The 18,721-nt window shown below is 42.1% G+C and overlaps 2 protein-coding genes across 7 annotated transcripts in view; one reads left to right on the top strand and one right to left on the bottom strand.

Moving 5' to 3' along the window:
• OSBPL3 (oxysterol binding protein like 3) overlaps positions 1–18,721 on the top strand; it is a 205,568-nt gene that overhangs the window by 116,151 nt on the left and 70,696 nt on the right. The window lies entirely within an intron of this gene.
• On the bottom strand, positions 15,244–16,524 carry LOC132495979 (alcohol dehydrogenase class-3-like). Its single transcript, XM_060108095.1, has one exon. It carries the CDS (start codon positions 16,480–16,482, stop codon positions 15,358–15,360), a length of 1,125 nt encoding a protein of 374 aa, XP_059964078.1. The 5' UTR covers positions 16,483–16,524; the 3' UTR covers positions 15,244–15,357.

The following is an 18,721-nucleotide window of genomic DNA, read 5'->3' as shown; positions in this document are numbered from 1 at the left end:
TTGTGGAGCACAGGCTCCGGGCGTGCAGGCTCATCGGCCATGGCTCACGGGCCTAGCTGCTCCGCGGCACGTGGGATCTTCCCGGACTGGGGCACGAACCCGTGTCCCCTGCATCGGCAGGCGGACTCTCAACCACTGCGCCACCAGGGAAGCCCTACATTTGATATCTTGAACATAGGACATAACCTGTACCTAAAGCAAGTGGAAAAAGTGTTAAATTTGTTTATTTATTTGTTTGTTTGTTTATTTTGTTGTGTGAGATCTTAGTTGCAGCTTGCATCTCCTTAGTTGTGGCACGTGGGCTCCTTAGTTGCGGCTCACTGGCTCCTTAGTTGCGACACGTGGGCTCCTTAGTTGTGACATACAAACTCTTAGTTGCAGAATGCATGTGGGATCTAGTTCCCTGACCAGGGATTGAACCCGGACCCCCTGCATTGGGGGTGCGGAGTCTTATCCACTGCACCACCAGGGAAGTCCCAGGCGTTAAATTCTTATCCCATTCTGTTCTGCTGGGTTTTGTCCTTGCATGAGTGTCCTTGTATGTCCTTTCCCCATGCATTCACCTATCTATTGGTAGTAGCTGCTTAGAGCATTGTGTTGAGAAGGATTCTTCAGTTGAGTCCGGGTTCAGTGGGAAAGAGTGCCATGTTTTCAGTAACGGCTCATGGGCGTACACAGGGTGAGTGGCAGCATGGGTGCCACATTCGTCACCCCTTAGTGATACGAGAGGGCTGAAATAAAGAGAAAGCTGCTACAGTCTTTGTATATTCTGCTGTTGGAGGAACTTCTGGCCTGTGAAGTTCACCTCAGTTCTCCATCTTCTGCTTCCTTTGCAGGGATGTCGTGAGAGAAAATTTAGTATTTTCACTGGCTAAAAGCCATTGAAGCTCATTGGAGAAAGGTCCTCTGTAAATTTAAGAAACAGTTACTGATGAGCTCCCTTTACTTTGGCAAATTCTGGAGCCAGAAGTGAGATGTCCTTGTTTCAAGAACCCTGATACTCTGCACAAGAAGTAGATCTCTTTGAAACAGACCATCCTTTAGATATAGCACCTTTACTGGATAGGAGTCTATTCTCCTTGCAGGAAATCTCCAACTAAAGGAACCCAGCTTACACAGAGAATAGGTTGTTGGTCCCTTCTGACTGTCTTCATCACACCCCATTCCTTGTAGTGTTCTAAGTCAGTCTTTGCTTCACTTTTCTTCCCCATCCCAGGCTTTGGCTCAGCTATCCCCTTTAGCTAGATTAAATCATATGAAACGGTTCTGCCCTTTTGAATTTTGCGGTTTTCTTGAAAAGAATCTTTATTTATTGCTTTAGCCCTTTAAAAATAACTTTTATAAAAAATAATATATGCTCTCTATAGATCATTTCCAACATACATGCAGTCTATGTGAATTGCAATAGTTTAGTTTTAAGTGGCTGCTTGATAGGTCAAATAAAGTGAAGCTGAGAATGCCCGTTGGTTGTGGAGGTCATTGGTGACATTGCCGAGTGGTTTCCTTGGAGTGGTGGGCATGAAAGTCTGGTTTAAGTCCGTTCATGAGAAAATAAGAACAGAGGAAGAGGGTACCCCAGCTCTGCCAGGCACCAGACAGGAGTTGAGAGAGGCCTTCACAAAAGTTCTGTTTGGGGACCTTCAGTTTGGCTAATGCCATGCCTAACACAGCCCTGTTCTCTCCTCTCTTTTGGTTAATTCATTGGTTTGAAAGAGTGTGTGGTTCTTTGAGTCCTGGTCCTGTTTACACATCTTTTGAGCTCTCACGGCACTGGCATGGGGCTTTGCACATGGCAGATGCAAATTACTGGGCTGAATTTACTGCACACCAGCAGCAAATATCCCTCTATCGAGGGCAGGTTGAAATGCATGGGCAGGTACATGTGGGGAATGGGAGCAAAAAGCCACAAATTCCCCAGCTCCCTCACTCTGGTGACAGACATATGAGGATTTCAAAAAAAGAACAAAGACCTCTCCATTTGAGTTTTTCCTGGCAAACGATGAAATCCCTAAATACTTTCTAAACCTGGGGTCTCCAGACAGACTGCTCTGTTGGAAAGTATGGAACAGAAGTAATGACTGTCTTTGTTTTAACTGACCTGTATTCACACTGGCTCTGCTTTTTGCTAGCGGGATGACCTTGCCATGTTATAGAAAACCTCTCAGTCTTGGTTCTTCAGCTGTGAAATGTAGATAATTTTGCTTCCTTTTGAAAACTAAATGAAATAATAAATACAGAGTACCTAGGCTGCACATGGTAGACATTCGGCAAGTGTGGATTAAATGAATGAATGAATAAGCGTGTGGTTGCTAGGTAGAAAGACTGCAATTCACAAAGCTCTATACGTATATTAAGTAGGTTAAGGGATGTCTAAGTGGGAGAGAGAATTGCTATTTCAAGACCTGTAAAATATGAGTAATTTCCTCTTGTCTTTTTTCCCACTGCCCCTTACATTTCCTTCCTAGAACTTTCCAAGTAACACATTTCAGAAGCCAGATTGTGCTAGAGATAAATGAATAGGTTTTGTCTTTTTTGAAAGAGTTCTATATGCCCTAATTTTTATGTCTTCAACCAATATCCATTGAGAACCTATTAGTAAGAGACCATGAGCAGGGAGATGTGAAGCTACTAAGGATAGGACAGCTGAACACATCACTACAAATAAGAAATCAACTTTGCTTGGGAAGACTGTGGATTGTAAAGAGAGCATGGCTTCCATTCTTTTTTTTAATTTGCTGTGTAAGTCAGAAATCTGGAACTGAATCCTTCCAAAATAATTAACAAGTGCTTCTCTCATTATTGCAGGGGATTTGAAATGGAGAGATCTATTGCTATGTAAGTCTCCATACAATTATGTAATTTATTCTTGTCACCCTCTTGTCCCTGGGGCAATCTGAGGTGGCCTTTGAGCTCTCCCAGGGTCACCTGATGAGAATTTATTTATACAGGCTCTTAGATTATGCTGTACTCCAGGGAGCCCAGGGTGGTTCTGGGCTTGCTGCCAGAACCCGTAAGACACAGGAGTTGAATGGGAGAGAATTTGCCAAGAAGAGTGAATTAAAGCTATAATGTTCAGGTGTTTATAATTTCAGCTCTCTAGGTATTGAAAATATGTAGTTCCATTTATTTCTTTTAATTCATTGTGTCTTTAGACACTGAGATTTACCAGCTGCCTTTTGTAAGTATGGGCTGAATAAACACCACAATAAAGACCCGTCAAGGAAGAGTGACTTGGGAATGGCATGACTGTGTCACATTGTTCTATGATGGTCACAGAAAATAAAAGGCAACGAGCATGAAGTTGCTTGAGAGCCAGATAGCCTGAGTTTAAATCTTGGGCTGTCTATAAGCTGTTTGACCTTGGGCAGGGTCCTTAATCCCCCTGTGCCTTGTGTCACATTAGGTTGTGACAGTTGCTTCAGTTAGAAGAGAGCCAGCACGTAGTGTTATGTAAGTGTTAGAAGCAGGAGCCCTCAAGCAGTACCACATGGTGACTGCTTCCCTGTTTCATCCTTTCAGCTGCGAGGCTGGTGGCACTGTGCAGAGGCAGACGGCTTGGCTTCTGTCTAGGCTGCTCTGAAAAGAGTCAGCAAGGAACTCTGGAAGTTAACAAGCATCTGATAGCACCTTTACAGCTCATAAGATCCTCTCCTACTCTCCTTTGGAGTCTCAAAACAATCCAACGAGGTCTGTATTTTTTCTACACTTTAGAAAGAAAACAGGGCCCAATTAACTGCCAGTTTAGAGCCACACAGCTAAGAAGTGGTAGAGGTCAGGCAGCCATCTATGTGAAGAACACTAGGTTTCTTTAGATGCTAGAAAGCTTCTTTAGACGTTAATTCAAGTTCCACGTGCCCTATGTACAAATGGTTGTTGTTCAAACAAACCTCCAGAAGCCAACACTCTGTGAATGCAGGGGCAAGAGTAACACAGATGAGGGAAGCAGCCATAAGGATCCCCCAGGTCTGTTTGTCCAGAGCTGTTATTTTTCTGGTGGCTCCAACAGAGAAAAATAATTAACTATATAGTTCCATCTTAGTTTTTCAGATCCCCCCCCCCTTTCTGAGCCTTTTACTTCTCCTTACTGCCTACCTTTTGGTCACACCTATGGTTGTGACATTATGCACTGAAAGTAGGAAGGGCAAAGACCCAGCACTCAATTCTCAATATATTTCTACTCTGAGTAAGTCTTGTAAAGAAAAAAACAAACATTTGATACAGGAAGAAATGAAAACTTCAGCTAAAATGATGTATTTGAATTGTCAGGGTTTCCTTGTCACTTTGCATGTCTACAAATGACAGCTGCCTTCCACACTCTGAAGAGCACAAGAAACCAAACTCTTAAAACACTTCTGGAAGTTACTGATCCATCCAAACTGTTCTGCAATTCCAGAATAACACACATAGCAAATATATTTTGGTGGGTTTTAGAAACACTAGTTTGATCGAAACTACGTGGATACCTTAAGAGAATCAGTGTATTTATTCACGGTTGGCATTGGCCACAGTGCAGGATACAGGAAGGCAGAACCGATTCATATGCTTTTGTTGAGAGCACAGCTTACTAGCTTTGCAGTTACTAGATGTTTTTCTAGGAGCTGTAGATGCAAATGTGAACCAAAGTGACTCAACAGTTCCTTCCCAGGGAGGGGAAAGTCTGAGTCTACTTCAGTGATGTGATGCTATTAAAATATTGATACTAAAGGCTGAGAAGTGACAGTGTAAGTAGGACCTAGGCAAAACAGGAGACTTCCCTGGAATAATCTGACCCCTCTCTAAGGTCCTCTACACCCTGGCCCTACCATCGAGTCCAGCTGTGTCTCCCTCTGCACCTCTACACAAGCTCCCACCACAACCAAAATCACCTCCTCTCTATTCTCACTCCAGATGAGTCACTTTCCTGGCAGTCTCTGGCCTAGTGGTCTCTCTTGCCCTGTGTAGTAGGCTGAATGGTCCCCCCACCCCCAAAGATATATCTACATCCTAGTCCTTGGAACCTGTGAAGGTTACCTTATTTGGTCAAAGATGTAATTAATTTCAGAATCTTGAGATGAGAACATCCTGGATTATCCAGGTCAGCCCCAAGTTCAGTGACCGGTGTCCTTATAAGAAACACACAGAGAAGACAGACATGGAGGAGAAGGTGATGTGTGTGAAGACGGAGGCAGAGATCTGGGTGATGGGAATACAAGCCAAGGAACGCCAAGGCCACCAGAAACCGGAAGGGGCAAGGAACGCTATTATAGACTGAATGTTTGTGTCTGTGCCCGCCCCACTCCAGTTCATATGTTGAAACCCTGACCCCCAATATGATGACATTTAGAGGTGGGGCCTCTGGGGGATAGTTAGGTTCAGATGAGGTCATGAGGGTGGTGCCTTCATCCTGGGATTAATGCCCTTATGAGAAGAGGACAGATGACAGAGCTTCTTGCTCTTAGGTGTGGAGGAAGAGCAGACAGCGAGAAGGCAGCTGTTTACAGGTCAGGGAGCGGGTTCTCACCAGGAACCGAATCTACTGGCACCTTTATCTTGGACTACCCTTCCAGTCTGTGGTATTCATTACAGCAACCCAAGTTAAGACAAACACATTCTCCCTTAGAGTCTCTGGAGGGAGCATAGCCCTGCTAATGCCTTAATCTTGGACTTCTGGCTTGCAGAACTGTTAGAGGATAAATTTCTGTTGCTTTAAGTCACCAACGTTGTGGTAATTTGTCAGGGTAGCCTCAGAAACCCTGCTTCTCACACTGTGTCAGTTTTTCTTCATATCCCAGTTCAAGTCATTTCGCTAAGGTGGATCCAGCCCTATGTGAGATTGTGCCTACCCTGGAACCGGAGTCTGTAGCAGGTTTATGTGAGACTCGCATTCGGCATTTACAAGTTTTCAACCGTGTGGTGTCTCTAATTTTAATGTACGTTAACTTTTTGAAGGCCAACATTTGGTTTCACATCTTTGCATCTCCAGTACCTATATGGTGCTAAGCCTTAGACCTTTGAGTTAGAGACTACCCTGTTAAATAGAAGCTCAGTTATAACTAGAATATAACCTACGTAACACAAAAGCCATTCCTTTTTTGATTCATGAGGCTCTCTGGGATCTTAATCTGTTGCTAGGTTCTCATGATGAGAACCAGTTATTCTTATAGAGAGGTGAAAGAAAGTCACTGATGATTTGGATCAAGGATAAGGACGTTTATTGTGCTAAACTTCTGCCAGCTTCTCCTATGATTTTTAAATCGTATATGCATTAATTAGCCAGAATGTACCTCTACTTTGATTGTAAATTTCAATTAGCTCTGAAAAAATAGCTTTGAGTGCACTGTAAGAGAGAGTACTGTCATCAGCTAGCATCATCCAGCAATGGGGTGGGTTTTCTTGAGGAGCTGTGGTTGTCCTGTGCTTGGACTACAAAAGTGTTATATCTGAATACAGAGAGTCAGTGATTCTCACCAGGGCTCAGACGCCAAAGGGCAGGGCTCTATGATATGCCAAAAAAGGTATGATTTTTTAAAATGTAAAGGTAATAAAACACTGAACAGTGCTGGAAGGTATAAAACCAAGCGGAAGTCTCCCACCATCATGCCTCTGGTCTAGTCCCACTCACATAAGAGTCTGTATTAGAGATTTTCCCTGTTTTCGCATGGTATGTGTCCATGTGGTGAGTTAGCCCAGGATCTCCTACACAAGGCCATCTGCCACTATGGAAACATGGTAATTCTTAGGAAGGGGTAGTGGAAAGGGTACTGAGTTGGGGTCAAAGGACTGGGTTCTGGTCCTCAGAAGTCCTTCACTCCTTGTTGTGGCCCTACTAAGCTCGTTTCTGTTAGATTCCTGATCTCTAAAATGAAAGAGCTGGGTAACTTCCACATTCTCTCTCAAACTCTGGTATTTAAAAGAAATATTTCATGACTCTATGGGATAAAACAAATCATTACTGTATTCCCTGGAAAAAAAACTCAGAAGAGACTCTTGAGTCCCTTGGGTGGAGAGAGCTGTCCTGTCATCATTGGCTAACACACATGCATACTAAGTGCCAGAACGTGCTGTCAGAGACAGACTCTGCTTGGGGAGAAAGTAGTCCTGGGTAAGGGGAGTAAGTGGCCTTGGATGGACTCTAATACACTTGTAGGTCGTCTTTCCAGAGTTGATGTTGAACAGAGAAGTTCTGTGTGTGGTCTCCAGTCCACAGATGGGGTCCACCACTCAATAGTTTGTGATCCTGGGCAAACTACTTTGGAGCTTCATTTTCCTCATCTGTAAAATGAGAATAATAATACCTTCACTACAGAATCATTTTGAGACACATAGAAGTTATCCACCAAATAGTAGTTGTTACTTGTATCACTATAATCACTACCACAATAGCAACTATAAAAACATTGCCACCACGCTGGTGGGCTGCATGGCCAGAGCAGAATGACATCTATAGGGTTGGGTGCCTCCATCTTTAACAGTAGCTACAGCTCTTAAGAGGCTCTTATTTACAGAGCAGAGCATTACAGAGAGAAAAGTGCATAAAAGATGCAGTCCGTAGTCTTGAAGGTCTTGCATACAATTGGGGGATATTTAACAAATATTAATAACCCACAGATTTATTTGAGGATCTTAAAAAGTACCAATGTAATTATACTCATAAATGCTAAGTGAGTGATAAACAGGATAGAAATCATCATTATATGTGCATTAAAGTTTTTTGTTAATACTATTTTAATTATAAATCCACCTGTGGTCAACACAATTGGAAAGCATTTTTCTCTTATTTGGTACCCAAGATAGGAATGGCCTCAGGTGGAGTCACCAACAGACCTGATAACTCACATGATTTTTCTCCCCGTTGTCAGTATCTACTGCTGCCAATGACTCTCCTTTTCTTATCCTCACCTCCAGTGCTTTCTCAAGGGTTTACCCCAAAGACCAATTGCATATTCTCTATTATCTAACTTATTAAGTCTCCAGGGTTTTGGTCTGGGTCTACCCAAGTAATTAAGACTTAAGACATTTGGGGGCCTCAGTCATCTGAGTGTTTACCTTTCCACCCTGGTGTGGGTTGGTGAACTGCGTCTCTGTGTGTGAAGGGAGAGGAAGGACAGTGGCTGTTGGCAGGTCATGTGCTGCTCCCCACAGAGCCTTCAGGATCTGAGCAGGCTCTTCACGGCTCAGTCTTCCTTTTTTCCTTAATCTTCTCATTTAGACCCTAAGGTCAGGGATTGAACCTGAAGTTACTAGACTGAAGTTAATACTACTCATTTTTTTTTTTAATTTATTTTTTTATTTTACAAATTTAATCAGTTATACATATACATATGTTCCCATATCCCCTCCCTTTTGCGTCTCCCTCCCACCCTCCCTATCCCACCCCTCCAGGCGGTCACAAAGAACCGAGCTGATCTCCCTGTGCTATGCGGCTGCTTCCCACTAGCTATCTACCTTACGTTTGGTAGTGTATATATGTCCATGCCGCTCTTTCACTTTGTCACAGCTTACCCTTCCCCCTCCCCATATCCTCAAGTCCATGCTCTAGTAGGTCTGTGTCTTTATTCCTGTCTTACCCCTATGTTCTTGATGACATTTTTTTCTTAAATTCCATATATATGTGTCAGCATACAGTATTTGTCTTTCTCTTTCTGACTTACTTCACTCTGTATGACAGACTCTAGGTCCATCCACCTCATTACAAATAGCTCAATTTCATTTCTTTTTATGGCTGAGTAATATTCCATTGTATATATGTGCCACATCTTCTTTATCCATTCATCCGATGATGGACACTTAGGTTGTTTCCATCTCCGGGCTATTGTAAATAGGGCTGCTATGAACATTTTGGTACATGTCTCTTTTTTTTTTTTTTTTTTTGCGGTATGCGGGCCTCTCACTGTTGTGGCCTCCCCCGTTGCGGAGCACAGGCTCCGGACGCGCAGGCTCAGCGGCCATGGCTCACGGGCCCAGCCGCTCCGCGGCATATGGGATCCTCCCAGACCGGGGCACGAACCCGTATCCCCTGCATCGGCAGGCGGACTCTCAACCACTTGCGCCACCAGGGAGGCCCCATGTCTCTTTTTGAATTATGGTTTTCTCAGGGTATATGCCCAGTAGTGGGATTGCTGGGTCATATGGTAGTTCTATTTGTAGTTTTTTAAGGAACCTCCATACCGTTCTCCATAGTGGCTGTACCAATTCACATTCCCACCAGCAGTGCAAGAGTGTTCCCTTTTTTCCACACCCTCTCCAGCATTTATTGTTTCTAGATTTTTTGATGATGGCCATTCTGACTGGTGTGAGATGATATCTCATTGTAGTTTTGATTTGCATTTCTCTAATGAGTAAAGATGTTGAGCATCCTTTCATGTGTTTGTTGGCTGTCTGTATATCTTCTGTGGAGAAATGTCTATTTAGGTCTTCTGCCCATTTTTGGATTGGGTTGTTTATTTTTTTGCTATTGAGCTGCATGAGCTGCTTATAAATTTTGGAGATTAATCCTTTGTCAGTTGCTTCATTTGCAAATATTTTCTCCCATTCTGAGGGTTGTCTTTTGGTCTTGTTTATGGTTTCCTTTGCTGTGCAAAAGCTTTTAAGTTTCATTAGGTCCCATGTGTTTATTTTTGTCTTTATTTCCATTTCTCTAGGAGGTGGGTCAAAAAGGATCTTGCTGTGATTTATGTCATAGAGTGTTCTGCCTATGTTTTCCTCTAGGAGTTTGATAGTGTCTGGCCTTACATTTAGGTCTTTAATCCATTTTGAGCTAATTTTTGTGTATGGTGTTAGGGAGTGATCTAATCTCATACTTTTATATGTCCCTGTCCAGTTTTCCCAGCACCACTTATTGAAGAGACTGTCCTTTCTCCACTGTACATTCCTGCCTCCTTTATCAAAGATAAGGTGACCATATGTCCGTGGGTTTATCTCTGGGCTTTCTATCCTGTTCCATTGATCTATCTTTCTGTTTTTGTGCCAGTACCATACTGTCTTGATTACTGTAGCTTTGTAGTATAGTCTGAAGTCAGGGAGCCTGATTCCTCCAGCTCCGTTTTTCGTTCTCAAGATTGCTTTGGCTATTCGGGGTCTTTTGTGTTTCCATACAAATTGTGAAATTTTTTGTTCTAGTTCTGTGAAAAATGCCATTGGTAGTTTGATAGGTATTGCATTGAATCTGTAGATTGCTTTGGGTAGTAGAGTCATTTTCACAATGTTGATTCTTCCAATCCAAGAACATGGTACATCTCTCCATCTATTTGTATCATCTTTAATTTCTTTCATCAGTGTCTTATAATTTTCTGCATACAGGTCTTTTGTCTCCTTAGGTAGGTTTATTCCTAGATATTTTATTCTTTTTGTTGCAATGGTAAATGGGAGTGTTTCCTTGATTTCACTTTCAGATTTTTCATCATTAGTATATAGGAATGCCAGAGATTTCTGTGCATTAATTTTGTATCCTGCAACTTTACCAAATTCATTGATTAGCTCTAGCAGTTTTCTGGTAGCATCTTTAGGATTCTCTATGTATAGTATCATGTCATCTGCAAACAGTGACAGCTTTACTTCTTCTTTTCCCATTTGGATTCCTTTTATTTCCTTTTCTTCTCTGATTGCTGTGGCTAAAACTTCCAAAACTATGTTGAATAAGAGTGGTGAGAGTGGGCAACCTTGTCTTGTTCCTGATCTTAGTGGAAATGGTTTCAGTTTTTCACCATTGAGGACGATGCTGGCTGTGGGTTTGTCATATATGGCCTTTATTATGTTGAGGAAAGTTCCCTCTATGCCTACTTTCTGCAGGGTTTTTATCATAAATGGGTGTTGAATTTTGTCAAAAGCTTTCTCTGCATCTATTGAGATGATCATATGGTTTTTCTCCTTCAGTTTGTTAATATGGTGTATCACATTGATTGATTTGCGTATATTGAAGAATCCTTGCATTCCTGGAATAAACCCCACTTGATCATGGTGTATGATCCTTTTAATGTGCTGTTGGATTCTGTTTGCTAGTATTTTGTTGAGGATTTTTGCATCTATGTTCATCAGTGATATTGGCCTGTAGTTTTCTTTCTTTGTGACATCCTTGTCTGGTTTTGGTATCAAGGTGATGGTGGCCTCGTAGAATGAGTTTGGGAGTGTTCCTCCCTCTGCTATATTTTGGAAGAGTTTCAGAAGGATAGGTGTTAGCTCTTCTCTAAATGCTTGATAGAATTCACCTGTGAAGCCATCTGGTCCTGGGCTTTTGTTTGTTGGAAGATTTTTTATCACAGTTTCAATTTCAGTGCTTGTGATTGGTCTGTTCATATTTTCTATTTCTTCCTGATTCAGTCTTGGCAGGTTGTGCATTTCTAAGAATTTGTCCATTTCTTCCAGGTTGTCCATTTTATTGGCATAGAGTTGCTTATAGTAATCTCTCATGATCTTTTGTATTTCTGCAGTGTCAGTTGTTACTTCTCCTTTTTCATTTCTAATTCTATTGATTTGAGTCTTCTCCCTTTTTTTCTTGATGAATACTACTCATTTTTAATTTGTTTTTTTTTTTTTTGGAGACTTTATCAGCCAATATTTTATTTTCTTTTATTTCATTTTATTTATTTTTATTATGATAACACTTAACATGAGATCTACTATCTTAACAAATGTTTAAGTGCACAATACAGTAGTATTGTTAACTGTTGGCACATGTCGTAAGCAAATCTCTAGAACTTACCTTGCATACCTGAGACTTTATACCCAGTTAATAGACATGAGGTTATGATATAAGATTTCGAAGGGATCTCAAGCTCATTTACCCTGACCTCCTTCCTAGTCTAGGAATCCATCTGCAGCACCTATGCCAGCCTCTGACAGAGCTCCCCAGTGACTAGGGCACGTACTCTTTCATAGCCCTTGTCGTTTCTGTTATTTTTCACAGCACTAATTATTATCAGACAAGCATCCTTTATGCAGAGGTGGAATCCAGGGCCTTATAATTCTCACCCATTGGCCCTGGTTTTACCCTCAGAGCCTACTGAGTCAAATCCCAGTTCTTCAAGGCAGGCTGGTCTCCTAGAGTGTGGCTGCTTGGAGTGGTTCTGTGGTCCAGCAAAAGCAGTGGCCTCACCTGTGCAGGTGCAGAAGCTCAGGCCTCGCCCCAGCCCTACGAACCTGAACTCTGTGTTTGGACAAGATCTTCAGTGATCGGTACGTTACAGTTGAGAAGCACTGCGTTAGATTGCATATCCACCCCACCCCCACTCTGTTCTTTTAGTTTTTCTTTCTGTCAGGTTTGTTGGTGTTCAAAAACTCTGAGTTGAGGAAGAAACAATTGACAAGAAGCAACAACTCCAAGTGTCAGTGATTGAAATATAAGTCCAGAATTGGTCTGACAACAGTTAAAGCTATCGTTATATTAACTGGAAATCTGTTGGCAAGCATTTCCATGTGTTCATAATACAGTCATAAAAGATGATATTGATGATCCTGAGGCTTTAGAAGATTACATATGCCTTTAAAGTCATGCTAAATTGTGTTCCATGTGATTTAATGCTGGGGATTGCCTTGTGATTTTTAAAAACCTGATAAACAGACTAAATAAATAATCAGAACAACCCACTTTCCAGTCACGGCAGACAGAGGCAACCACAGAACTTCCTTTCACAACACTTTTCAGCTGCAGGAAGAAATTAAAGTTTTAAATCGTTTTCTATTTCTGACATCCCTCTAAGGGCAGTGACTGAGAACCCAGCATTTGAAAGGTGCAGAGGAGATGTATGCTGTGGCAACAGCTGTGCTGGAGGGAAGTGCTTTCAATTTGTGCACTCAGCAATATGGAAATGAACTTTGCCAGCTCATGAGCATGAATAAATCCTTAGTTGCCTTTCCCACCACAAAGCAGCTTTCTATATTTGGCACTTTTAGATGTTCAGTGAAACAGACTGAATTTAATGCCAGATGACAGTGCCAGACTGTCTTCATTTAAACTCAAACAAAGACCTTAAGAAGCCGCTTCCCCCTACCCTGTCCTATTTCTCTCTCCACCTGATATTCATGGGGAGCTTTAAGCCTGACGCCCCCAGAGCAGATATCAGCCCAGCTGTGTTGGGCTAAGTCAGCAGGGCCTGATCTCCCCTGGGCCCAGGTCCACCTGCACTGTGTTTCTCAGGGCACTCAGCTCAGGGTGCATGTCCTCCTCCTGGGTCACTGGTGTGTGAAGCACAGTAGAAGCCACTTCCTGCCACCCTCTGCCTTTAGCCGAGAGAAAGTGGCATCTCTGCTTTTTTCTGTCCTGAGTACCAGTTCACTCCAATCCAGCACATATTATTAAAATCCCTGACCCCCAGGGCTCTGTGAGGCCCTTTTATAGCCTCTTGCTGCTCAGGCTCATTCGTTCAGCAAATATTTATTTAGGGCGCCTATGTCACAGGTAGTGAGGTGATAAGAAATAAACCCCAGTCTCTGTCCTCACGATACCCACCTTCTAGCTAGGGAGACAGAGAGTGCAAGTGAGGTGTGCAAGTGCTGAGGAGGGAGAGAATTTCTGCCCCGAGGAGGAGGTGGTGTGGGGCTAAGTGAGAATTCATCAGGCTGAGAAGTAGGTGGGGCAGATGTTCCAGATGTAAGACAGCGAATGAGCAAAGACTTGGCAGCATTAAAATGCACAGGCTGATCTCCCGCCCCAGTTCAGGGGGATGCAGGATGGGAGACGTGGCAGCTCTACTCAGGATCCCAGCCTTGCTTGTCTCTATCTATAGGGCAGGGCTTCTTGACTCCTTCAGATGGCTTCGCATCTTGGACTTACCCACCGCCATCCCCCTGCCCCATGGCATTTACTCTTTGTTCATCATCAGAATGTACATATTTAAATTACAGTAGAATATACAGTGTGCTATAATATGTAGCAGAATGATTGAAAATATCGATTTTGTAGTCAGGTGACTTTATAGCATGGGGAAAGTTACCTATTCTCTCTTCCTTGTTTTCCACATTCCAAAAATACTGTTTTCCAGGAAGACTGAGAGGGGATGAAAGTTAAGGGAGGAGTATTTTTAGGGAAGTGAAACTATTTTGTATGTTACTGAAATGGTGGATATATGACATTATGCACTTGGCAAAACTCATAGAACTGTATACCACAAAGAGTGACTCCCTAGTGTAAACTATGGACTTTAGTTAATAATGATGTATCATATTGGTTCATCTATTTTTTAAAAAATGTGCCACATCAGTGCAAGATGTTAATAACAGAGAAAACTGTGTGTGGCGAGAGAGGAAGTGTATGGAACTTTTTGTAATTTCAATTTTCCTATAAACCTAAAACTGCTCTAAAAATAGTCTATTAGTTTTAAAAATGTAAAAAACAATGAAGGTGCAATAAAGACATTTAAAAATATGTACTAATAAATCCAACCTTGCAAGATTGTGAAAAGATTAAGCGCAACAATGTAGACATGGTGTTTAGAACACTTCCTGATAGATAATAAGTAATAACGTTATTAATAATGTTAGCTATTGTAATTGCTTCATTAGTTTGGTCAACATATTTATTCATATCTACAATGGACCATTTTTTTCCCTCCAGTTTTATTGAGATATAATTGACATACAGCACTGTGTAAGTTTAAGGTGTACAGCATAATGATTTGACTTATTATATACGTCATGAAATTATCATCACAATAAGTTTAGTGAACATCCATCATCTCAGATAGATTCAAAATTAAAGAAATAGAAAAAAAATTTTCTTCCACGTGATGAGAACTCTTAGGATTGATTCTTTTTTTTTTAATTTATTTATTTTACTTATTATTTATTTTTGGCTGTGTTGTGTCTTCGTTGCTGCATGAGGGTTTTCTCTAGTTGCGGCGAGTGGGGGCTCCTCTTCATTGCTGTGCTCAGACCTCTCACTGCGGTGGCTTCTCTTGTTGTGGAGCACGGGCTCTAGTTGCGCCTGCTTCAGTAGCTGTGGCTTGAAGGCTCTGGAGCGCAGGCTCAGTAGTTATGGTGCACCGGCTTAGTTGCTCCACGGCATGTGAGATCTTCCCGGACTAGGGTTTGAACCCATGTCCCCTGCATTGGCAGGCAGATTCTCAACCACTGCGCCACCAGGGAAGCCCAGGATTTATTCTTTTTTTTTTTTTTTTGCAGAAATTCCTTTTATTATGTTAAAAATATTCCTTAATGAGCCAGCAATTATTTATGTGAAGAGTCCAGAAAACAGACTTATGACAGTATTAGTCTTGTCCTTGATTAGACGTTTATGAATTTATACTCAAAACATTATTCCCCAGAGTCAGTTAATGAAGGTCTAAGAAGCTGTGAACTTGAAAGAGCTCCTTCCTGCTTGTCTGGCTGCTCCAATCAGACCACAAGACTTAGTTACAAGGAAGGAAGAATTTTTCTCTTTTGAATTTAAAGCTTTACGACAGTTCGGATGCTCTTTCCTGCATGCATCAGTTCAAAGGCTTCGTTAATTTGGTCAAAAGGCAAATTGTGAGTCACAAATTCATCAATCTTTATTTTTTTGGACATATATTCGGACACCAACTTTAGGACGCTTTCTACACTCTTCCATCCTTCAAAGGCAGTGCCTTTCCACGTGTGGCCTGTTACCAGCTGGAATGGACGAGTGGCAACTTCTTCACCTGAGGCAGCTATTCCAGCCACCACGCTGACGCCCCAGCCTTTGTGGCAGGCCTCCAGTGCTGCTCTCATGACTTTCAGGTTACCAGTACACTCAAAGGAATTGTCCACTTCCCCATCTGTTGTCTCAACGAGCACTTCCTGGATAGGTTTACTGAAGTCCTGGGGGTTAATACACTCAGGGGCCCCAAACTCCTTAGCCCTTGTGAATTTATCTTTATTGATGTCCACACCAATGATCCGGGATGCACCAGCCACCTTAGAGCCCATGATAACTGCCAATCCAACTCCTCCCAGGCCAAAGATGGCACAAGTAGAGCCAGGCTCCACCTTGGCAGTGTTCACAGCAGCACCATAACCAGTTGAAATGCCACAACCCAGAAGGCAGACTTTATCCAAAGGGGCTAAAGGATCAATTTTAGCAACAGAGATATCAGCCACAACTGTGTATTCAGAAAATGTGCTGGTTCCCATGTAATGTAAAATTGTCTTTCCTTTACAAGTAAATCTGCTAGTGCCATCTGGCATTAATCCTTTCCCTTGAGTGACTCTTATCTTCTGGCAAAGGTTCGTTTTAGGATTTAGACAAAACTTGCACTCTCCACACTGTGGGATGTAAAGTGGGATGACAGTATCACCTGCCTTCAGCTTAGTAACTCCTTCACCAACACTTTCCACAATTCCAGGACCTTCATGTCCCAAGATCACTGGAAAACTCCCTTCAGGATCAGCCCTACTCAGGGTATAGGCATCAGTGTGGCAAACTGCAGTGGCAATAATCTTAATTCGAACTTCATGAGCCTTTGGGGGTGCCACCTCTATCTCCTCTATGGAGAGAGGCTTTCTAGCCTCCCAGGCAACCGCAGCCTTGCATTTGATAACCTGGCTCGCCATCTCCTCGAATTCCAGTCAGCACGAAGCGAGGACTCGGGAGGGGCCCCACCGCAATAAAAGATCCCAGGATTTATTCTTAACCACTTTCATATACTATGCACTATTAAGTAGTGAACAAGACAGAAAAGGTTCCTGCTTTCATGGGGCTAGAAAGTATTCAATCATTTTATCTTTTTGTTGTTTATATTTTTGTATTTATATATTGTTTCAATCTACCCCACTGGATAGTGTTTCCTGAGGCACTATTCTTTTGTGTTTTGAATGGCAGGCTGCCTAGAAGTGCGGATACATTTTAATATCTCCTTGTTGACCAACCACCCAGTGCCATTTACTTGGTTTGAGACCTTAATCTATGTTCTTTGTTTGAGACCCCAACAATTAATAAACCCAGGAGAATTATTTTCTTTCCTACTATATACTCAGTTCTTTGCTGGGGTCCTAAACAACTTAAAATGATGGCCCCTACAACTGTTTGGGGACAGAAGAGCAAAGCACTGGGGATAAAAATGGAAAAAAAATCATAAAATACTAAATTCCCTGGTAACAGCAATACTACTATCATTTACAGGAATACATGATTGATGTTGTTTGGGTAACTTAGGAATTTCATGGAAAGAGAAAACTGAACTAAAATCTTGAAGCGTTTGTATGGGTGGAAAAGAACAAGAGAAGATTCTGGGAGCTTGGAAAAATACAAGTAAACCACAGCAGTGGAAATGACAAATACTATGTTGTATTCATTTTTACACTGCGTGGAGAGTAGGACCTAGTGAGGTCCCATAAATGATTGTAGAAGTGGGGAGTCTGGGGACATCAGGTTTGATGAGATCGGCATGTGGTGATGGGGAAACAGAGGAGAAGGGACATGGAAGATACACATTTTGAAGATGAAACCAACAGAACTGACTTATAATAATCAAGCCCTTACAGTTTCAAAGTGATTTCACTATATTGTGTCCTGGTCTGGCATTCCTTCTCACAGAATTGGTGTCAGGATCAGCAGTGGCTCTTAACTCCATCATACCAGTGTCCCCTTTTTGTGACCAGTATTTCAGTGAAGCCTTTACTCTCCTCCAATGAAATTCATTATTAATTTAATATAATTGCCCACATAATTTTGAAATTATCAACATAACACTGTGAATAAAGGAAACTTCAGAGAAGTGGTTAAAGAATACATTATAATATGTAAAAGCCCAGACATGACTATACCAGAAGACGTAATGAAGTGGTCAGATACCCCTATATGTGGGGTGACGGCTACTAATGCAGACCCATAGAGATGTGTTAATAACTCACATACTGCAAGTGGCACGGGCTTCAGTGACACGATTCTGCAAAATGGTGGGTGACTCTTGCTAAAGTCCCTAACAGGAAGAAGTCCAGTCTTATCTCAATTATTCAGTAGTTGCATTCCCAAGAATTCAGGGTGTGTTAAAAACCATGCAAAAATATTTTGGTAAGTACGTGAAACAGAGTTAAGCTCTGTGCTCGAATAATTATAAACAGGTTTCACCTATGAAAATGTCTCTTGGCACTTTGGAAAATCTTGCGGATATGGGACAACTTCTTTATTGTGCAAGACTGAGACATTTCAGGACATCTAACATTCCTGGTCCCCAGCCATTAGATGCCAGAGACCAACCCCCCACCCCATCACTGTGGCAACTAAAAGTGCCCCCAAGGTTTCACAGCCTGAGAGAAGAGTACCTACTGAGAACCACTGGCTGGATGCTGGCTCTTAGGTTTCAGCCTCATGACTTAAGGACAGTGACAGATAAGGAAGTTGGGAGGGGGAGGATTTGGATGTTGAGCCAGAAAAGGAGTTGGCTGCAGTGCTTTCTTCCTCAGTCAAGGAGAGCCTTCACTTTCTTAAATTCTTCAAATCTGGCTCTTCCAATCTCGTAAGAGTTCCAAGTTCTGAGCCCAGATAGAAGATAAAGTGAGGGGAAAAAGATGATATTTCATAGTAATCAGTGCAAACCCTGTTTGACTTATTTACCGTAAGAGCCAAGAAACCCAGCCTAGTCCCCTGCCCTCCACATTGGCTCATTGGTAGGCATATACTGTGTCCCAAGAGTTCAGGAGAAATCTAGTTCTAACATGAATCCTTGAAACATTTTTGAAATTTAAGCCTTGTTATCCTTTAAACTATAGGTGTGATCTCATTCCATTTGTTTTTCAATTTTGTAAAGTATGCAATAGCGTCTAATCCCTCTTGGCATTTGCATTTTGCACA

The sequence above is a fragment of the Mesoplodon densirostris genome, chromosome 9 (genome assembly GCF_025265405.1).
Source record: "Mesoplodon densirostris isolate mMesDen1 chromosome 9, mMesDen1 primary haplotype, whole genome shotgun sequence".
In the NCBI taxonomy this organism is placed as follows: Eukaryota; Metazoa; Chordata; class Mammalia; order Artiodactyla; family Ziphiidae; genus Mesoplodon; species Mesoplodon densirostris.
Note: the sequence above shows the minus strand (reverse complement) of the source record. Positions and strands in the feature narration are given on the sequence as shown.

Excerpts from the sequence above, each read along its gene's own strand:
- LOC132495979 (XM_060108095.1), bottom strand. The coding sequence starts at position 16,482 with ATGGCGAGCCAGGTTATCAAATGCAAGGCTGCGGTTGCCTGGGAGGCT.